The sequence below is a fragment of the Peromyscus californicus genome, unplaced genomic scaffold, assembly GCF_007827085.1.
Source record: "Peromyscus californicus insignis strain IS unplaced genomic scaffold, ASM782708v3 Scaffold_5__1_contigs__length_169319896, whole genome shotgun sequence".
NCBI lineage: Eukaryota > Metazoa > Chordata > Mammalia > Rodentia > Cricetidae > Peromyscus > Peromyscus californicus.
The window spans coordinates 20312947-20335924 of record NW_026294573.1 but is presented as its reverse complement, the minus strand read 5'-3'; the positions used below and the strand labels follow the sequence as shown (position 1 = coordinate 20335924).

The following is a 22978-nucleotide window of genomic DNA, read 5'->3' as shown; positions in this document are numbered from 1 at the left end:
GGCTAGCAAACTCATTATGTAGCTGAGGATGACCTTGAACTCCCGATCTTCCTAACTCCCACTCCATCTCTCAAGCGCTGAGATTACAAACAGGCACCATGGTACCTAGCTCCTATTTTCTGTTTTTTTTTCTTGGAGTTTGTATGTATGTTTGGGATTCGTATGACTTTATTGCTGTTTTGGGAATCAAACTCAAGGCCTTGTCTATGCTGTGCAAGTGCTCTATCACTGAGCAACACTTTCAGTCATTTTGGGGTGTTTTGTGTATATGTCTGTTTATTTATTTGAGACAGGGCCTTGATTATATAACCCAGGCTGGGGTCAAACTCAGAATAATCCTCCAACCTCAGTCTCCAGGAGGCTGGGATTCCAAGTGCACACAGCCTTGCCCGGCTTGCCTGTCTGTTAATGTCTAAAATGGGTCCTGTTTCCTGGTCCACGGTCTACTTGCACCAGTTGTCCACCCTGTCTTTAAGTTTGTCAGTGAATCCCCGGGGTATGACGTGGTCCTAGGGAGAGTCCGGTTTGGGACGACTTCATGAAAACTTCACGAACACTGTTGCTCTATCACTCTCACCTGGGAAAGGAGGCCTAAGGAGGCCAAGAATAACCAAGGCATGGGAGGAAAAGGCTCGCACACTGTTATATAAATGCATTTAACTCTCATCCTGGAACTGAACAGTCTGGGCCATTTTGCAGGAAAAAAGAAAGAGAAAGTAGGGTCAGCTGACTAAGGACTTCCTGGGAATGATTCCCCTGCTGAAGCAGAGGTCATCTGGTCAAACACTTTCATTTTACATGTGTGGAGATGAAGCCTCAAGGGGATAAAGTGACTGTCAACGTCCCCCACCCCCTGCCCCCTGTCTCCCCTCCCCCCCCACACACACCTCCCCACCCTTTCCAATCCTTCAGCCCATTGACCTGGAGCACTGAAGCATTGTGGTCAAATTATACAGATGGATATCAGAAAAAAGTAGAATTCCTTGTGTTTATTGGCCATAAACTCTCTACTTTCCCCCATCATATTGAGCGGTCTAAACACACACCCTCCCGTAAGAGTTGCAGAGCCAGGCCACGTGATGAGAGCACACCACACTGTGCAGCGGCCACATTCCTCCCAATGTTGGGCTGCACACTGATCCACGCCCAGCTTCTGTGGTACCTAACAGAGGCCACGCTACTTGCCTCTCCTCAAATCTTCCACTGCTCCACCCTCGGCTCAGGCAAATGAACTAAACTCTAAGCAGTCGTGTTGGAGTGCGGAGGCTGGACCAGGTTTTAGTCCAGCATCCAGCCTATCACCATCAAGAGCAAGATGGACATCCAGGCTCCTGCTGGAAAGAAAGCAATGGTTACAAAACAGGACTGAGGGGCCTGGAGAGATGGCTCAGCAGTTAAGAGCACACCCTGCTCCCGCAGAGGACCTCAGCGTGGTTCCCGGCACCCACGTCGGACAGCTCACGATAGTCTAACTTCAGTTCCGGGGCGGTCCTGACACCTCTGGCCTCCACGGGTGCCAGCACTCATGTGCATATCCTACACACACATATACCCATAATTTGAAATAAAGTAAATGTTTAAAAATGGGCTTTGAGGAGCTCTCAGAGTGTATGAGACCTTTTAAATTTCTTTTGATTACATTTATTTATATTATTTATTTTGTGTGTGCATGTCATGGTGTCCACATGGAGGTCAGAGAACAACTTTCCTGGGTTCTCTCCTTCCATATATGGGTACCAGGGCTGAAACCCCTCATGTCATCACGCTCAGCAGCGAGCACCTTTACTCACTGAACAACCTCAGTTGGGAGTGTTACTGAGGACACCATGGTTTTTTCTTTTTTTCTTCGAGACACATAGTCCAGGCTGGCTTCAAACTTGCTCTGTAGCCAAGGATGGCTCTAAACACCTAATTCTCCTGCTTGCATCTCCTAAGTGCTGGGATTACAGGGTAAGCCACCACATCTGGCTTTTGTGTTGAGTAGGATCTCACTATCTTGCACAGGCTGGCTCTAAACTTCTGGGCTCAGGCATGCTCCACTGTGCCCGGTGCATTTGAAACCTTCGACCCTCACTCTGAGTCATTTCTGGGTAGTTTCAGATTTTTGAGGCCAGATAAGGCAACAGTCTCACAGTTACTCTGCCATATACTGCAGCTGAGACTCGGAGAGATTAATTGACTTCTTGGTCACATAGCTCTGAGAAGAAACAGTATCCAGAATTACACCAGCCTGAGTTGTGTAACATGAGAACTTATCTCTACAGCAGTCCCCTTGTACTGACCTGCTCCGCTCCTGCTGCTGGAGGCTCTGGGTGCTGCAACCACATGAAAACAGAGATTGAGTTCAAAGTGCCCCTCAAACCAGACGTGGCCAGCACTCACCCACCATTCCATCGGGACTGGACAAAGGAGGCGGGCTGATTTTGGAAGCTGGGACTCGGAAGGGGGAGATGATACTTCTGGACTTCACCTAAAGCGTGGGGTGAAAGGACTCTTACAGAATAGAGAGGAGAGAGTGTTCCGGGCCACGAAGAATGACCCAGTAGAGGCTGGCAGGAAAGACAGCCTGAGAAGAGTGAGTTGATGTGACAGGAAAGGAGACAGAGTGCCTGAGGGGCTGGAGCGATGGCTCAGCAGTCAAGAGCACTGAATGCTCTCTCAGAAGAGGCAGGTTCGATTCCCAGTGCCTACATAGTGGCTCACAACTATCTGTGACTCCAATTCCAGGGGATCGAATGCCCTTTTCTGGCCTCAAGTCGACACCAGGCACACATGTGGTACACAGACATACCCGCAGACAAAACACCCATACACATAAAATCTTAAATTTCTTTAGAGAGATGCGAGAGATGAAGATAGCTCAGACTTAAATGAGTGGCATGATTGGTTAGTGTCAACCCGGCAGAATCTAGTCACCTGGAAGATGGATCTCTGGGTATGCCTGTGTGGGAGTACCTTGATTACATTAGTTGATGTGGGAAGACCCATCTTAATTAACTGTAGGGAAGCCACCAGTTCTCTGGGCAGAGGATCCTGAGCTGCAGAAGATGCACACAGTAAGCTTGAGCACTGGCATGTGTTCAGGCTCTCTGCTTCCTGGCTGCAGATGTCATGTGACCAAAGCCAGCAAGCCCCTGCCTCCATGAATCCCTGACACAATGGACTGTACCCTTGAAGCATGAGCCACAGTAAACCTGAAGTTGCTTCTGCATGTGTATTTTTTCCCACAGTAACAGGCAAAGAAACTACGGTGAGTGAAAGCAGCCCGGGGTGGTTGCAAGGACTTGCCTCCCGCCGAGGAGAATGTGGGCTCAGGGAGGAGACTGGGCTTAGGGGAAGAGTGGGAAGATATCAAGGTGAGGGGGACTCGGTGAAAGCTCAGGGTCCCAGAACAAGAGATTGGGAGGGTCTTGGCAGAGGAGCCGGGGAAGCCCCACAAATGATCCGTCCATGTACCGCTTATTCGGAGAGGTCCAAATACGATCCACTTGCTATCACCATCTTCCAGACGGGTCTTAGCCCGAGAGGCCCAGGGTGAATTTCTCCTCCGAGGATTCTTCCCACTGCAAGACTGTGGGTGACAAGACAGGTGGGGACTTTCCCCGGCACCTCAGACTCGTGTTCCACTGCCCCACAACCCACGTCAGTTCACCCGTTTCCATCTACAAGATCTAGGGCTTCAAAGTCCACCTTTAAATCTTCCCCCAAGCCCAGTCCCTGGAGAACGAGACCAGCACACAATCACACCGCCCTTGGTCCAGTCCCAGCTGCATGGCTGGGCTTCAGGAGCCCCACTCACCGGTTGGCATGGGCGGGACGCTTGCTTGTCACAGAGGGTCACTTGGGCATGTAGGTAGAGTGTGTCACTATTCAAGAATCGTGACAGAGTGAAGGCCAGTGTCACTTGTGTGGAGGCCCCGTTGCTCAAGTCCTGGAGCAGCCGGCCCTGGACTGGACAGCTGCAGGGAGAAGGCCTGGCATGCATCTTTGGGACCCAGGTTTGGGGCCCAAGGGGTCAACCACAAAGGTTGGTTTCTGTCACTTTCACTTGTTCTCTGTAATTGTGGGTGTTGGGTCTCCTATAAGAGCTAACTTTACATCGATTGTTTAATTTCATCCCCACATCCGTATTCTGAGGGAGACCATGCTTTTGACTGCTCCCCATTTTTAAATGTTTATTATTTTATTTTACGCCTGTCGGTGTCTGACTGTATGTGTGTTTGTGCACCACGGGAGTACAGTGCCTACAGAGGTCAGAACGGGGTGTTGTTCCATCCCCTGGAACCGGGGTTACAGATGGTGGTAACTTCATGTGGGTGCTAGGAACCCAACCCAGGGCCTCTGCAAGAGCAGCTGGTGCTTCTAACTGCTGAGCCATCTCTCCAGCCCCGAACTTCCCTGCCCTTTCTTTTTAAACAAGGAGGAAACTTAGGTTCAGAGAAGTTAGGTGGATCCTCAGGTTTGGAGCAGAGGGAAAGCTAATTAATTACACACAAGGAAAAACGCAGCAGTGTGTTCTGGGGCCAGACTGAGCGTGAGCAGTCCTCGGACAAACTCTGAGCCCTCTGACCTCTCACCTGTGCGGTGGAGGAAAGGATCCTTTGTGGGACTGTTTTGTGAGTTGTAAACTGATGAGTAACCCACTGTGCTTCTACAAAAACTGTTGTCAATATTAATGAACTGTGATATACAAGTGAGAAGCCTCTCTCTCTCTCTCTCTCATTTTGAGTCAGGATCTTAGGTATGCCCAGGCTGACCTGGAATTCTCTATGTAGCTGAAGCTAGCTAGCCCTTAATTCTCAATCCCCCTGCCTCTACCTTCTGAGTGCTTAGGTTACAGCCATGCACCACCATACCAAGTTTTTTATTTAGTTTATAATTATTTTCTTTAAATAGGGTCTTGCTGTCTTACTTGGCTAGCCTGATACTCTAGGTAATTCCCCTGCCTCAGCCTCCCAAGCACTTGGATTTGGGGCAGAGGCCACCATACCCGATACGAACAAAACCTGCTCTTCTCCTAGTGTGCTCAACACTTGACACCTCCCAAGCACTTAACGGAGCCTCAGTTTCTCCTTGTGTAAGATGGGAATCAAAATATAACTATGTCATAGTGTGCTATAAGATTTAAATTAACTGATAAGTATGATGTGACTCAAACTACACCTGGCATGAAATAAATACTATTATTTATAAATAACTAAATTATTAGCTGTTGTTAGCTATTACATGTAATGTACTTCAATACACAGCATAGCATAAGGCACTCTGACATGTTAATGTTACTTTTTTTATTTCATCATAAGCCCTCAATAATTGTTTGAGGAAAAGAATAGAAGAAATGAATGTCATCTATTAGCTGTGAGATCTTGAGCAGGTTTTAATTTTCCCAAGCCTCAGTTTACTCATCTGTAAAATGGGGCTGAATGCATTCACTCAACAAACATTCACCGATCCCTTCCTTCCTCCCCCATTTTGTTTGCCAGGGATACAGAAAAAAATGAGAGTCTATGCTGATGGGAACAAAAGTACCTGTAAGAGTCACAGTCCAAGAGCTGGGGCCTGATTGGTCCTTACCTTCCCTTCACAAAATGATATGTGGCTTTAGTCACTGTGTTGGAGGGATCAGTATTGGCAAAAACCTCATTAGCCACCAGGGCAAATCGGTTAGGATCACTGTTGGTGGACTTGAGGACCACATAGAGGGGCATGCCCACAGGAGCTGTACTGTTCTTGAGTGGAGCAGAGAGATGAGAGTCTGTGAAGATGCTCAGGGTGATGACGGTCTCTCCCGTACTGGGGATGTGGATGGTGCTATAGCCAGAGAGGAACAAGAGTGAGTCCCTCACCAGGAAACCTCAGAGGGAAGGGGGTGGGTAAGGTACTTTACTATATACAGCATGAAGACTTGAGATCCAGCCCCATAACCATGTTAAAAAGCCCAGGCACAATGACATGCTTGTGATCTTACTACTGGAGAGACAGGCAGACCCCTAGGGCTTGTTGGTTGACCAGGCTAGTCCTATTTGGTGAGTTTGAGGCCAATGGGAGACTCTGCCTCAAAGAATAAAGGAGGGGACTCTGTGATACAGCTTCCACGTGGTCACCATCTGTGGTAGGATGGGACTTTATGGTGAAGTAGTATTTGGGGGTCACCCATGTTCTTTCTCAGAATAAAGTCTTTTAACTACTGGCAGAGAGGAGAGTTTGGGTCTTGGAGAACACTTAAGAGTGTCCGCCACAATCAGGAAAAGCGTTTGCTCTCTGCACCCTGGGACAGAGGCCCAGGAGAGTTGCTCTCAGAAGGAGCAAGGTGTGCACAGAGGAATGTGAGCAGTAAGACAGGCCTGTTACAGAGCCTTCTATAACTTCAGACTCACTCAAGTCTGGTGGCTTGGGAAACAGGTGAGAATAGGGTCAAATAGACTATTGCCCCGAGAATCTATTTCCATGCAAAGTCTTACTTTATAGTCGATATAAACCTATAAAATCGGACTGGAGAGATGGCTCAGCAGTTAAGAGCATTGGCTGTTCTTCCAGAGGTCATGAGTTCAATTCCCAGCATCACATGGTGGCTCACAACCATCTGTAATGAGATCTGGCACCCTCTTCTGGCCTGCAGGCAGAACACTGTATACATAATAAATAAATAAATAAATCTTTTTTTAAAAAAAAACAACCTATAAAATGTTCCAATTAAATAAATAAATAGGGGCTGGAGAGATGGTTGTGAGGTTAAGAGCACTGGATGCTCTCCCAGAGGACCCAAGATCGATTCCCAGCACCCACAGGGTATCTCACGATGGTTTGCAACTCCAGTTGCAGAGAATCCATCGCCTTCTTCTGTCCTCCGTGGGCACCAGACACACACTTGGTGCACAGACATGCATGCAGGAAAAAGACTCATACGCATAAAATAAAAATAATCCAAAATTGAATTTAAAAATAAACAATCCGGTGTGGTAGCACACTTCTTTAATCCCGGCACTCAGGAGGCAGAGGAAGGTAGCTCTCTGTGAGTTCGAGGCCAGCTTGGTCTACATGGTGAGTTCCAGGACAGCCAGGGCTATGTAGAGAGACCCTATCTCAAAAAACGAAAGATAAATAAATAGATAAATAAATAAGGTGGAGCATGATTAAGGAATACCAGAGGTTGTCCTCTGACCTACACACACACCCACATACACACGGACACACATGTACATGAACTAGCACACACTGTACAAACATGTACTAAGAAAGAGAAAAGAAAAAGATGAGTCATGCCTCAGTGGGTAAAAAGGCGCTTGCTGCCATGCCTGATGACATGAAAATAGAGACCAGACTCGTGCACGTGACCCACACGTATGATAAACAAGTATAAAAGAAAGAAAAGGGACTGGAGAGATGGCTCAGCGGTTAAGAGCACTGGTTGCTCTTCCAGAGGTCCTGAGTTCAATTCCCAGCAACCACATGGTGGTTCACAACCATCTATAATGAGAACTGGTGCCCTCTTCTGGCCTGCAGGCATACATGCAGGCAGAACACTGTATACATATTAAATAAATCTTTTAGAAAAAAAAAAAAAAAAAAGAAAGAAAGAAAAGACGGCCAGGGGAGGAGCAAGCCTGTTAACGTCCTCATGGACGACACAACAGTTGAAGTGCCAAATCGTAGGGCCCCCGACCTCAGCAGCTCTCTGACTCCATGGCCGTTTACATAAGCAACCCATAACGCATCTCTTCCCAGAAGTATCTTGTTTCTCCCTCCGTGTAAGAGGTGCTTACATATGATGGGCGAGCTTGAGGGCCGATTTCTCGAGAGTGTTGAGTCTTGGGCTAGATTAGAGGTAGCAATGAGAACTCAGGGGTGGCCTAGGGCCTAGCTGCAGAGACAGTGGACCTAACTGTCGGAATGGACCTAACTCACGGAATGACTGAGTGGACCTAACTCACGGAATGGAGGCCTCCTGGTAGGAGACAGGCTTGCTGACATTCACCACCAGGGGGTATGCGCAGCTGAAGTGGAGCACTCTGAAGCCAGTGTTGGGAGAGCCAGGGAGAGCCTGTTCAAAGTGCACGTCCAGAGAGTGCAGGGCATGGCTGACGTTGGTCTAGAAAAGAGAGGTAGGTGAGCAGACATAACCCATAAGTCCCTGGGGTAAACACTTTCTCCCATCCTCTCTGGCAACAAGGTGTTTGTTTGAATAAAAGCAGTAGCTGAAGTTCTTTGAGCTTGGTACTGTGGCTTGAACACAGTCCTTCCTTATGGGCCCCACTTATAAAAGAGTAAAATAAGGCTCAGAGAGGTTAAAGGATATCCAAAGCAAGTGACTGACAGACTGACTCTAGGGCCCATCACTTTAACCCCCATGCTGTGGTTCTAAGATTCTTTTCTTGAGATGTAGACCAGTCTGGTCTTTGTGACTATGTAGCTGAGGATAGTCTTGAACCCCTGACCTTCCTGGTTTCACCTCCCTGGTGCCAAGGTTAACAGTTTGTGTCACAGTGCCCAGTTTATACAGTGCTGGGGACTGAACCGAGAGATGCCAATGGAGGTTCTTACTCCATGGTTCTTAAGTGTTAATAGTTATTTTATTTTACTTTATTTTCAAACAGGGCACCATGGAGCCCAAACTAGTCTCCAACTATGTAACCAAGGATGGCCTTGAACCCTCTTTTGCCTCTGCTTCCCAAGTGCTGAGCTTATCTGCACGCACCACCACATCTGGGCTGTTTTTCTTTTTGGTGTGGTAGTGTGGTTGTTGTTTAGAGAGCATTTTAAAGGCTTATTTTATTTTAAAAACCATGCACACGTGTGTATCACTCTACTGGTATATGCTTGACAGTGCTGGTTCCTGAAGAGGGCAACATGTCCTCGGGAGCTGGATTTTAAACAACTGTGAGCTGCTGGCGCTGGTGTTGGAAGAACTCAGGTTCTCTGCAGTGTGGACTCTTAATTGCTGAGCCATCTCTCCAGCCCAGGGAGAGCCTTTGCTCTGTAGCCCAGGCTGTCCTGAGACTTGCAATCCTCTTGCCTCAGCTTTCTGAATTCTGGGCTTACAGGTGTCAATTTGCATTTTGGAATCTCTTGGAAAGAAGTAGGATCCCTGAGCTGTTAAGAATTCTACGTCTGGGGCCTGGAGAGATGGCTCAACGGTTAAGAGCACTGACTGCTCTTCCAGAGGGTCCAGGTTCAATTCCCAGCATCCACACAGCTCACACTGTCTGTAACTCCAGTTCCAGGGGACCTGACACTCTCACACAGACATACAGGCAGGCAAAACACCAATGCACATAAAATAAAATAAATTATTAAAAAAAAAACAGCCGGGCGGTGGTGGCGCACGCCTTTAATCCCAGCACTCGGGAGGCAGAGCCAGGCGGATCTCTGTGAGTTCGAGGCCAGCCTGGTCTACAAAGCGAGTTCCAGGAAAGGCGCAAAACTACACAGAGAAACCCTGTCTCGAAAAACCAAAAAAAAATAAAAAAAAAAGTAAAAAAAAACAAAATTTTGAAAAAAAAAAAAAAAAAAAAAAAACAGAATTCTAAGTCTGGCCAGCTGGTGGTGGCACACACCTTTAATTCCAGCACTCTGGAGGCAGAGACAGGCGGATCTCTGTGAGTTCGAGGTCAACCTGGTCTACAGAGCTAGTTCTAGGACAGCCAAGGCTACACGATGAAACACTGTCTTGAAAAACCAAAAGGAAGAAAGGAAGAATTCTAAGTCTGAGTTGGGTGTAATGATGTATGTCTTAAACCCCATTACTGGGGAGGCAGAGGCCAACCTGTTCTACATAGAGAGTTCCAGGATACCCAGGGCCCAAAAAAAAAAAAAAAAAAAAGGTTCTAAGTCTGGACAGGGTGTGGTGGCACTGGGAGGCAGAGGTAGGTGGATCTCTGTGAGTTTCAGCCAGCCTGGTCTACATGGTGAGTTCTGTGCCAGCCAAGGCTGCATAGTGAGACTGTCTCTAAATAAATAAACAAATTTTGAAAAGGAATTCCAGCTTCTAGGGCTGGGAATGTATCTCAATTTTAGAGTGTTTGCCTAGCACACATTAAGTCTCCCTAGCACTGGAAAGAAAGAAAGAGAGAGAGAGAGAGAGAGAAGAAAGAGATGAGTTCTGACCAAGAGATCTGGGGCTTTAGGCACACTGTTGTTATTTGAGGGCATTCTATTATTTATGTGAGTTATGTTTTGCTTATAAAACTAGTCTCTGTATGCTGGTGCAAGCATGCAATCCCAGGATTCACAAGGCTGAGGCAGAAGGATTACCTCAAGTTCATACTGCAATTTGAGAAAATCCCTTAACTTCTATGAGCCATGGATTACTCATCTTAATGAGAACCTCTCAATATTAGAACCATTAAAAATGAATTGATAGACATGGCATTTGGCCAGAAATCAATAAATAACTGTTTGTGGTTTTTATTTTAAAGTGTTTCATGGCTGACAGTTTGGGAACCTATACCCTAATCCAGCAAACACAGCACGTGTAAAGGCATTCCCATTCTGGGGACAGCTTGGCCATTTTCTTCAACAAGACTGGTGATTTGAGTCCACCCAAGTCAAGAGTTACCCAACCTCTCCTGTCCCAGTTCCGCCCCCAAGCTTCTTAGCCCCGCCCCATAGCTTCCCAGTCCCGCCCCCACAGCTTTCCCCTTTCCCTTGTGGGTCAGCTTACAGAGATGTGGAGTCCACAAGTCCCTTCCTTCTTCTCCAACTGGAAGACCTGGACCCGGCGACCCTGTTCTATGGTATTGATACTGAAACACCTGGAGAAGGCATCGTCCTTCAGGACCCAGTGATGAGTCTTCAGGAAGCAGCTCCTCAGAACCACCTCAATGTCCTGTGGTCTGCAGCGCAGGATCCCTATATCCCTGGATAGTTCTGCAGGGGAACAAGAGTCAGGGGCGGGGTCTCCTGAGGATCCTGGGATGATGCCATGAGAAGGAATACTATTTCTCAGGCGGTTGAAGATGAGAGGCGATATTGGTCCAACTCATAAAGACTCCCTTAAACACAGCCAGCAAAATGGCTCAGTAGGCAAAGGATTGCCGCGGAGACCTGAGTTCAATTCCCAGATCCTCCATAAAGGCGGAAGGAAAGAACTGACTTCACAAAGTTGTCCTCTGAGCTCCACATGTATACCATGGTATGTGTGCCCCTTGATACACACACACACACACACACACACACACACACACACACACACACCATGCACACACAATAGTTGTTAAAATTGTAAACATATCTGGGTATGGTAGTGCATGTCTTTTATCCCAGCACTCCGGAGACAGAGGCAGGAGGATTTCTGTGAGTTTGAGGCCAGCCTGGTCTACAGAGTGAGTTCCAGGACAGCCAGGACTACACAGAAAAACCCTGTCTCAAAACACCAAAAAAAAAAAAAAAAAATTAAATCTATTTAAACACAGATTCTCGCATAAGTGGATCCCAAGGGCCATCCCTTGTGTTGTGGGATCCTGATTCCTGGCCCTCACAAGGCCTTAGAGTCTCTTCTCCAGGTATTACTACCTGGGTCTCAGAGCTAGTGTGGGGGCTGAGAATGTAGCTTCATTGGCAGAGAGCCCGCCTGCCATAATTTGGTCCCCATGCCACATAGATAGGGCATGATGGCAGATGCCTATAATCCCAGAATTCAGGAGGCAGAAGCAGGAGCATCAGGAGCTGAAGCGCATCTCCAGTGACCCGAGCGTTCTGGACTAAGAGACCTTGACTCAACAACAAAGTTTGGAAGGTGAGGTTGCTGCCTTGGAGCCAGGTGGACCGAGAGTTGGGCCAGTGGACAGAGGACTAGAAGAAGTCCAGAGGCAGAGCCGGAAAGGTAAGAAAAGAAGGAGGTGGCTCCTCGTTCCTGCCATACTCTTCAACTTTAAGTCCCCAGGGAACCAAGGAAGCCTGGCCTGGGCATCAGTGAAACAGATTTACTTTGGTGAAGGCAGCTGGTGTCTCTAATTTGTCTGGCAAGATTGGGGTTTTGAGGGGTTAATTTGTTTATTCTCCAATTTTTCTCTCATTCCAAGCTGGAAGCTAGACCCTGGTGTGTGTGTGTGTGTGTGTGTGTGTGTGTGTGTGTGTGTGTGTGTGTGTGTGTGTGTGTGTGTACAAAGCTGGGCATGCCATACAAGCCTGTAATCCCCATCATTATCTGGACAGCAGTTCAAGTCCTGGGTTCTGGGGCTGGGGCTGGGGCTGGGCTGGGGCTGGGCCAGGATGGACCCTCTCATCTGCTCAGCCACCTCTGGATCCACTCATCCCATACTCATGTCTCACCATCTCCTTTGGTCAGGGTTCCTCTGGGCCTTCTCAGAGTTCCATGACCTCACTAGCCCTTGCCACTGTTTATCTGGTTTGTTCACATGCATGATTCATGTTATTTACATGTTTACATCCATGCACATAAAATTAAAATAAAGGAGAAAGTGAAGAAGAAGCAGAAGAGGAAGAAGACGAGGAGGAAGAGAAGGAAGAAGACGAGGAGGAAGAGGAAGAATAAGAGGAAGCAACAGCAGCAGCAGCAACAGCAGCAGCAGCAGTAGACTTCCTGGAATGATTATTCAGACTTACCCAAGTGGGAATAGTAGCTATTATTGCACATACAACCTCTGGTGTTGTCTGGATACTCATCCAAAGCACAGGCACCACCATCCAGACCACTACTCTGGCTAGAGTTCGGGGGTGCTGGATTGGTCCCAATCATAGTGGAGGATTTGGTTGTCTCTGAGGACCTAAGGACAATAGCTGTGGTTGTGGGGGTTGTTGCTAGGGATGGGGGTACAGTTGCAGTGTTCTTTTCCTGAGTCTCAGCTGTTGCTGTGCCTAAAACAGTGGTCCTCGGGGTGGTGGCTGTGGTTGGTGAAGAGGTGATTGTAACTGTCATAGTTGTCATAGGTAAAGGTTTGTTTGTGTCACTGACAGTGTCCAGTGTTGATGAGGGTGGAGTTAAAGCTGACTTCTCAGGAACAGTGGGTGTCCCTGTTCCAGATGATGGGATAGCATCCTCTGGGGTGCTTAATGCCATTGAAGGTGTCATCAGGGTCCTATCGGTGTCCCCGGGGCTTGGGGACACTGATGATTCTATTCCAGTGTTGGTGGACTTTGGTGGTGATGCGGTTGTCTCTGGAGTCATGCTAACATCAGAAGCCATCTGTGCTGGCTGGGAAGGTGCCTGTGTGAATGTGCTGTGGTGTGTGTCTGGTGGCTTGCTGGTTGTGGGGGTTGTTGCTAGGGATGGGGGTACAGTTGCAGTGTCCTTTTCCTGAGTCTCAGTTGTTGCTGTGCCTAGAACAGTGGTCCTTGGGGTGGTGGCTGTGGTTGGTGAAGAGGTGATTGTAACTGTCATAGTTGTCACAGATAAAGGTTTGTTTGTGTCACTGACAGTGTCCAGTGTTGATGAGGGTGAGGTTAAAGCTGACTTCTCAGGATCAGTGGGTGTCCCAGTTCCAGATGATGGGATAGCTTCCTCCTGTGTGCTTAATGCCATGGAAGGTGTGGTCATGGTCCTATCTGTGTCCCCGGGGCTTGGGGACACTGATGATTCCATTCCAGTGTTGGTGGACTTTGGTGGTGATGCGGTTGTCTCTGGTGTCATGCTAACATCAGAAGCCGTCTGTGCTGGCTGGGAAGGTGCCTGTGTGAATGTGCTGTGGTGTGTGTCTGGTAGCTTGCTGGTTGGGGGAGTTGTTGCTGGGGATGGGGGTACAGTTGCAGTGTCCTTTTCCTGAGTCTCAGTTGTTGCTGTGCCTAGAACAGTGGTCCTTGGGGTGGTGGCTGTGGTTGGTGAAGAGGTGATTGTAACTGTCATAGTTGTCACAGATAAAGGTTTGTTTGTGTCACTGACAGTGTCCAGTGTTGATGAGAGTGGAGTTTGACTCAGTTGTGGGGTCTCAGCTGAAGTGGCCAAGCTGAATAAAACTGTGGTTTTGGGTGTTCCTATCGATTCCTTTACTGTAGAGGTCACCATGGAATCTGACAGTGACATGTCATTAGTGATTGTCATGACAGGTGTGTGTACAGTTGAGGTCATCTGCTCAGTGGGCCCTGTTGTGCTTCTGTTCTGGGGTGTTGCTGGAAGAGTAGATGATGTCATCTGATCTTGGGACTTAGATGTGGATGTTTTGGTCATTGAGGAACTGTTGGGTTCTCCTTTGGAGTTTTGGCCTTTCATATTGTGAGGCAGACTTGAACTTGTAGACGGGCAGGACAGTTTTCCATTAAGCAGAGGACCACTTGTGGAAGACGTGTCTGAGGCAAGCACCCAGACTGAAGCTCTGCCTGTAAAAATGACAACAGCAAAAAAATAAAGTCACCCACCTACCATTCCTTCCTCTTCTCCGACGCTCAGGCTCCTAGTCTCCTACTAAGGAGATCTAATAAACATAACGGCAACAGCACAGCCAGTCCACACAGCAGGCTCACACTCGCCGTGTGCCAGCTCTACCCGATGCATTTCAGATGCTGGCTGGAGAGTCTACCGCTGCCTGCTTCCTGACTGCCTTCTAAACACTCACTCTCCTGGCCTAGCTCTCACTCATCAAAGAAGCTTTTTATGCAGCAGATGGACACCATTCCAGAAGGCCACAACTGGTCAAAATGCAGAGAAGTGACCTTGGAGTGCCCAGTCCCAGCTGACGCATCTGTAACACACCCCCTTCGCCCAAGGTTCCAAGAGGTGGGGGTGGGAAGATCTTAAGTGCCGGAGGACTAAGAGATCTGCTTCGAGATAGTGCCTTCCAAAAAGCAGAAGGAGCACACAGAGTGAATGAGGAGAGGCCTAGGAGGAGCTGGGGGGAGGGGAGGTGATGGGTTAAATTCTCAAAAATTAAGAAAACTATTACTTTTTTTTAAAAACTGCTTCATGCCAGAGAAGAGAGAGGTTGTAACTCTGCAGGGCACTGTCTCATTCAGTTAACATCTGCTCTAGGGTGGGTGAGAATCCAGTTAGCAAAAAATGGAAACCAGTTATGCTTTATTTTTCCAGTGCTGGGGGTCAAGTTCAAGGCCTTGTGTACATTGGACAAGTGCTTTTCTTTTTTTTTTCTTTCTTTTCTTTTCTTTTTTTTAAGTTGAGATAGAGTCTCACTAGGAATCCCTATGCTGTAACCTGAACTGGCCTGGGATCTGTGGCCACCCTCCTGCCTCTGCCTCCTAAATTCTGGGATTATAAGTACTTAGCACCATGCCCAGCTTTATTGGGTGTTGTTCTTATAGCTTGAACTCACCTCCAACTTTCCCTACATAACCGAGGGTGACCTTGAAATTTTTGTTCCACCAGCCTCCACTTTCCCAGTCCTGAGATTACCAGTGGGTGCCAATCACACATCTTGCTTTATTTTCTTATTGTAATTATTTTTTTTAAACTTACTCAGTGTGTGTATGTGTGTGGGTGCCCCTGCACATGGGTGCCGTAGTGAGCATGTGGAAGTCAGAAGAACACCTTCCAGGAGCTGGTCCTCTCCCCCTAACGTATGTACATGGGCTCTTGGGTTTGAACTCAGGTTATCAGGCTAGGCGGCAATGAATTTATCCACTGAACCATCTCCCCAGTCAACTCCTACTTTGTATTTAGTTATTTATTTATATATCATTTGAGACAGGGTCCCTCTATGTAACCCTGGCTGGCTTCAAACTCTCTATGTAGACCAGGCTGAGCCTCAAACTCATAGAAATCCACCTACCTCTGCCTCCTGAGTGCTGGGATGAAAGGTGTGTGCCACCACACCCGACTTTTTTTTGTGTGTGTATTAGTGTTTTCCTATATGTATACGCACCATGCGTGTGCCATGCTCTCAGAAACGAGAAAGGGGCATTGGAAGCCCTGGAACTGGAGATACAGACAGTTGTGAGCCACCATGTGGGTGCTGGGAATCAAATCCGGGTCTTCTTCGAGAGCAACAGTGCTCTATGATGACTCAGCTGTCTCTCCAGCCCTCTGTGCTATTTTGTGCTGGATTTATTTCCTTACTTAATGTATAAGTGTGTTTTACCTGCCTATGTGTTTATGCAACACATGTGTGCCTGGCTGGTGCCCTTGGAGGTCAAAAGAGGGTATCAGCTCCCCTGAGACTAGAGATACAGGCAGCCGTGGGTGCTGGGAACTGAACCCAGGTCCTCGGGAAGAGCAGCCTCCATGCTCTTAACCACTGAACCATCTCTCCAGCCCTGCTGTGTTTTTTTGTATGTTTGTTTTTGGATTTTTGTTTGTTTGTTTCATGTGTATAGATGTTTTGTTTGCATGGTACTGTGTACATGTCTGGTGCCTATGGAGACCAGAAAAGGGTGTTGGATCACCTGAACTGAAGTTACAGATGTTTGTGAACCACAAAGTGGATGCTGGGAATCAAACTCAGGTCCTTTACAAGAGCAGCCAGTGCTCTAAGCTGCTGAGCCATCTCTTTAGCCTCGTATTTTGTATTCAGGGCTAGCCTTGAACTCACTGTGAGCCCAGGGTGGTCTTAAATTCCCAATTGTCTCACTCAGCTCCTTCTTTTGCTCTTATGTATTTTAGGCTGGCCAGACCTTGAACTCCTGATCATCGTGCATCTACCTCCTGAGTGCCCCCCAAGACTGGCTTTCGTTGTTTGATTTCCTGCTGCCTTGTTTGAACTTAGTTGAACTAGTATGTTGTGTGATAATTTGTTTGTATTCTGACAACTAAAGCCTACCTTGAGATCAGAGGGTGGAGCTAGCTACTAGTTAATCATAGACGCCAGGCGTGATGGCACATACCTTTAATACCAGCACTTGGGAGGCTCACGCCTTTGATCCTAGCACAATCAGGAGGTGGAGACAGGGTCTCGGGTCCATTTGGTCTGAGGATTCATAGAGATAAGATGTCTCTAGTGGCTGCTGCTCTGCTTCTCTGATCTTTCAGGTTATTACCCCAATATCTCACTCCTGGTTTTAACTGATAAGACTAATTAGGATCACACTTCACTAGTGGCTCAGTGGTTAAGAGCACTGGTTACTTTTACAAAACATCTACATTCAGTTCCAAGCACCTGCATGGTGGTTCACAACCATCAATAACTCTAGTCCCAGGAGAGCTGACACCCTCTTCTGAATTCTAAGCGCACCAGGCACGCATGTGTACATACATACATACATACCTTCAGGCAAACACTCATGCACATTAAATAAATAAATAAATCTAAAACTAAAGTAACATGGGGGCTAGGGAGACAGTTTAGCCACGAAGAGCACTTTCTGTTCTTGCAGAAGACTTGGATTTTGGTTTTCAGCACTCATGTGGTGGCTCACAACTGTCTGGAGCTCCAGTTCCAGAAGATCCGATGTCCTCTCCTGGCCTCCAAGGGTGCCAGGCACTCAGGTGGTGCACAGACATACATTCATGCAAAATACCCACCCACACACAATTCAAAACAAAAATGAAAATAAAGATACAAAAGTGTTTTTGCGCCATAATAAATAAATGAAAGCAGGCTGGGGACACAGGTCAATCAATGGTAGAAAGTTTTTTGTTTGTTTGTTTTTTGCAACCTTGAGGCCTTGGCTTCAATCCTTAGTACCATACACCAGTGGTTCTCAACCTTCCTAAGGCTGCAACCCTCTAACACAGGTCTTTATGTTGTGGTGACCCCCAACCATAAAATTATTTTCATTGCTACTTCATACCTGTATTTGTTACTGTTATGAATCATAATGTAAATATCAGTGTTTTCTGATGGTCTTAGGTGGCCCCTGTGAAGGGTTGTTCGACCCTCTAAGGGGTCACGACCCATGAGTTGAGAATGCTGACATACACAAAAAGCCAGATGTGGTAGCAGATGCCTGTAATCTGGTGCCTGGGAAGCAGAAGAGAAGTACCTTGCAGCAAGTTAGAGGGCAGTCAGGGCTACATAGCAAGACCTTGTGTCAAAAACAAAACCCCCAACAACCTACGACATTGAGAACATGGTATAAGCCTTCAATCCCAGCATGGGGAGGTAGAGGCAAGTAGATCTCTGTGAGTTCAAGGCCAGCCTGATCTAGGGATCCTGTCTCAAACAAACAAAGCAAAACCTCCAACAATTTTACTTCTTAAATTTTTTTTTTCAAAGCAGCATTGGTAAGATGGTTTATCAGGTAAAGGTGCTTGTCACATAGAGCCGGCTACCTGAGTTTAATTCCTGGATCCCAGTCGAAGAGTCACTCCTGAGGTTTGTCATCTGACTTCCATCACCGTGGTGCACTCCCACCCTAACACACACACACACACACACACACACACACACACACACACACACACACGGTGGGGAGTGATAACGATAGTAATAACAATATTTTTGGTTTTTTTTGTTTGTTTGTTTGTTTGTTTTTTGTTTTTTTTTTTTTTGGTTTTTCGAGACAGGGTTTCTCTGTGTAGCTTTGCGCCTTTCCTGGGACTCACTTGGTAGCCCAGGCTGGCCTCGAACTCACAGAGATCCGCCTGGCTCTGCCTCCCGAGTGCTGGGATTAAAGGCGTGCGCCACCACCGCCCGGCTTATAACAATATTTTTAAAAAAGCATATCACCTGATAAACTTCCATAACTGAGCCATAATGCTCTCTCTCTCTCTCTCTCTCTCTCTCTCTCTCTCTCTCTCTCTCTCTCTTTCTCTCTCTCTCTCTCATACACACACACACACACACACACACACACACACACACACACACACACTGATAATAAAAATAAACTTGTTTGAAAGCACTGGTGGTTACGGATGCTCTTGACATCTTTCACTCTCATTGGTCTAGAGCAGAATGATCCGCTGTTTTATTTCTACATACCAGATCATGGAAACTAAGGTTGAATCAGGTCAAAGGCCACACCCCAAGGAAATGGTGATCCTGCACTTGACACTAGACCACCAGCCCCCTCAGTCTGTTTTCTCAACTGCACGGTGAAGCCTTACAAAAACATCACTTGATTTCCAAGGCTGAGCTAGCCACTCTCCCTTGGGAGGAAAGCCCTCACACATACACTGAACTGGGTCCCCAGGAAACCTTGTTCTTTCCCCCTGGGCAATGGGCAGAAACAGGCCTTCACCTGATGCCCTGCTCTAGATTCCTAGCAGAGGGCTGATTCAGAGGCTGACGGGAGATGACCTAGCATGGCCGAAGCATTCCTTCCCATCAGTATGCAGAAGAGTCACTGGCCTTGGCCAGATCCCCTCACCTGCTGTGTCCATTCCTCCTATACGCTAACATCTTCCTTCTGTACAGAGCTGAGGGGTCGTAATAGGGTAACAGCCGCCTGGAATGCTTGCACAGAGTAGGGAGGCTTGGGATGGGGGCTGGTTCTAGTATTTATTTCTGGTGTGACCCTGTGGAAGCCCATCCCTTGCTCTGTTCTCCATGTCCCACTCAGTATAGTGAGATACTTGGGCTCAGTATTAGAGGAGGCACAAAAGCCCAGACTAACAGGGCAGGTGGTGTGTTTTTATTTGCAAGGAAGGCTAGCTCCATCGACTTGGATGGCATGCTTTATTTTCTTTTTTCTTTTGGATTGTTTGAGACAGGGTAGTCGAGGCCAACCTTGAAATCCAGATCCTCCACTTCCCCAGGGGTGGGATCCTAGGCATGTACTACCACACCTGATCTGACTTTATACTTTTTCTAAGTGGTCAACCAGTTGCTCTGTCCCTCTGCGGGAGTCCGTCTTTCCCCTCTGGTTTATCATGCCGAGCTGCCATTCTGCGACCAGCGCAGCTCCATGCTGTCTTTCAGTTGGCTGGTTTACTTCTGTATCACGGCACTAACACAATGTCAGTCTACTGTCTCTTTAAAGGAAGTGTCAGAACTTGGCAGGCTACGTCTCCCCTCACCTCTACCCCTAGTCTCCCATTCTGTCCTTCAAATTGGGAGGGCTGGAGCAATAGCTCACAGTTAAAAGCACTTGCTGCTCTTCCAGAGGACCCAACTGCCATTCCTAATGCCCATGTTGCATGGCTGACAGTGGCCTGTAACTCTGCCTCCAGGGGCTCTGACACTTTGGGAAGAGTTTGGGCTTTCAGTGGGCTGAGGGCCCAGGGCTTTGGACCCTGCCACCTCCCCTACACTTCCCTCTTTTCTACACGATCTGATGCCTGGCCCTTCCACCTCCTTGGGGCTGGAATCACAAGCATGCATCACCACACTTGACCTGACTTCATGCTTTCTCCAAGGGGCCAAGCTCTTCAGGCTACACACACACACACACACACACACACACACACACACACACACACACCACGACACACACAATATCGTGGATGTTGTTGGCCTTTTTTCTTTCATGTTTTTATTTATTTTTTTCTTTTTTGGATTCTTTTGAAACTGTAGCCTAGGCAGACCTTGAGTTTCTGATCCTCCTGTCTCCACTCCCCAAATGCTGGGATTACAGGTCTGTGCTACCAAAGTCAGCTTCCTTCTGCCCTTCCTTAAGAACAGGAGTCATTTTTAGACTACAAGCCCTGATTGGGATTTTAGTTGGAAATAGGCTGAAATTTCAAATTTGACGAAAATCTTCATGGTCATTGAGATTCCCTGCCTTTAGCAATGGAGTGTGACCTAGACTCTGGAGTCAGACCTGGGGACAATCCCTACTGTGTGATTGGGAGGACACGGAAATCCACACGTGACTCTGAGCCCCAGTTTCTAGCACTGCAAAGCTAATAGTGCCTACTTCCCTGTGACCCTGAGCGTCTTAAGGCAACAGATGCCTTCACAGAGTGCTTGGCACAGGCAGGCAGGAACCTGCTGCTGGAATCATTCTCTCCTACCCCGCTGCTGCTTCCACCACACTTACTAAAGTGTGCTTCTTCCTTGCTTTATCGAAGAGGCTCCTGTCCCTGGTCAAAGTCATAGACCTGGGGTGCTGCTGACACACAGCATCTCCCCTCATACTGACCTAGGAACTCACGACCCAGAATGCCTTCCTTTCTCAAACTGTGAGGCATCAGATGGCTGATCTTGTTAGAGAAGGGCCAAGCCCCAAGGTCGGAACACCTGAGCCCTCAGCCTGCTGAAAGCCCAAACTATTAACTCGCCGCAGATGGGAAGGATAGACGGAAAGACAGATGAGCAGACAGACGAGACGGAGCAGGCAGGCAGACAAAGATAGCGCTCTGGAAGGGATGCGTGGGAGAGGCCAGAGGGGCAGAGGTTTTCTGTCTTGAAAACTCCCTGGTGCCTCTACCCCATACCCTGTAGACAGCAGAAGAGGTTAGTTAGGGAGACGCTGAGCTTCCCTTAGCGACCGGAGAGGTATTACCTGGATTTTTGAGCATTTTCTTCCTCCCTCAGCCAGTCAGAAAAGAAGCCACACGTGGAGGATAGAAAGGGTGTTGGGTACTTACTGGGCAGGTTGAAGGCTCTGTCCCTACTTAGGAGCAGCAGCAGCAGCAGCAGCAGCCAGTGGCTGCCCATGCCTGTGCTGATGGATAGTTTTGGGGGTGTTAGGATGGAGCTCTGGCCCGAACACAGGGACAGACTGCAAGACAGCATGGTACCGTTGTCACCAGTACCACCTCTCTGCCTGCTGAGCACTCTACCCACTCTGTTGTCCACACTCCTGTGGGCCTCAGGGGGCTTTTTAGAGTCAGAGCCAATACTGATGCGGAGTCAGGGGCAGGGGTGAGGCAGTGTTTCCCATCAGCTGCAATCAGTGGACCTCTGGGGACTGCAGTTCCAACTAGTGAGTATCCCCAGGGCCCCTAGTTGTCAGCCTTTCCTGAACAGTAGGGCAGAACTCTGGGCCACACAGCTTCCCGGTCACCAACAGCAGAGTATCTGAGTGTCAGGGACATTGGTCTTCCACCTTCTGGGTTTCCATTGACACTTGAGAATCCAGATCTTCTGCCTGTGCTGATCCAGATTTTTCTGCGGTGATTTGAATGAGAACGGCTCCTATAGGTTCATCTATTAAGATTGGGAAAGATTAGGAGGTGTGGCCTTGTTGGGGGAGGTGTGTTGCTGGGGGTGGCTTTGAGATTTTGAAAGTGTAGTCTGGCAGTGAATGGTAGCGCACGCCTTTATTCCAGCACTAGGGAGGCAGAGGCAGGTGGATCTCTGAGTTCAAGGCCAGCGTGGTCTACAGAATGGGCTCTAGGTCAGCCAGGGCTATACAGAGAAACCCTGTCTCAGAAAAAAAACAAAACAAACAATCAAGAAAGAGATTTCAAAAGCCTCCCCCACCCCCAGTAACTCTCTCTGCCTCATGCTTGCAGATCTTGATGTAGCTCTCGGCTACTGCTCCAGCCACAGGCCGGAAGTTCTTCCACCAGACTTCACTTGACCACAAAATCTTCCCACGTCCTCCCAGCAAGTCTCAGTGCTGCTGTTCTCCAGAAGACCTTTGGGGACTCCCGCTTTAACCAGCCACCCTTTGGTGTCAAAGGGTAGAGTCACCTGTACAGCTAGGTCAGTGGTGACCCTATCAGATAAGGACTCCTCAGGGTGAGGAGCAGCCGTCACCTTCAGACAGGGATAGAGGAGAAGGGAGGGACTCTTTTATCTTACAGGGCTCCCAACCTGAGATCCAGAAACAGCACCCCAAATTTAGGATTCTGAGGTCAGGGATTCTATCTCTACCATTAAAGTCAAACTGATCAGGGGGTAAATTTTACTCTGTCACTGTATCGGAATCCCCTAAGGGGTTCATCAGACCAACCCCGAGACGAGATCTCATTTCGAAGCCCAGGCTGGCCTCTGGCTCTTAGGAAGCAAGATCTATCTCCCCTAGCAGACCAAAGGCAAGAGTGTGAAACAGGTTGAGAACAACCAATCAGACACATTGATTATAACATGAAATTTTATTTTTGGTGCACACAGCCTTACTGACCTGGCTCTTTTCAGTGCTGGGGTCCACCCAGGACTCATCCCGGAGCTGGAGCAGAGGTCAAGGATAGTCACCGGTAGGTCAAAGCCTGGCTACCCCTTTCTGTGCTCATCCTTGCTGTGGGGCTTCCATTCTCATCCAGAATCCTTCATCCTGACTCCTCTGGACCTCAAGCTCACAGACA

General features: G+C 48.0%; 1 protein-coding gene across 1 annotated transcript; it reads right to left on the bottom strand.

Annotated features, from left to right (window-relative positions):
- Window positions 1–1278: 1278 nt before the first annotated feature.
- LOC128097496 (mucin-16-like) lies at window positions 1279–13978 on the bottom strand. The gene is made up of 9 exons (XM_052718062.1): window positions 13095–13978; window positions 12565–12725; window positions 10661–10866; window positions 7932–8089; window positions 5575–5811; window positions 3800–3959; window positions 3457–3571; window positions 2283–2315; window positions 1279–1331 (listed from the first exon to the last, which is right to left on the bottom strand). Exons 1-9 carry the CDS (start codon window positions 13976–13978, stop codon window positions 1279–1281), a joined length of 2007 nt encoding a protein of 668 aa, XP_052574022.1.
- Between the last annotated feature and the right edge of the window lie 9000 nt (window positions 13979–22978).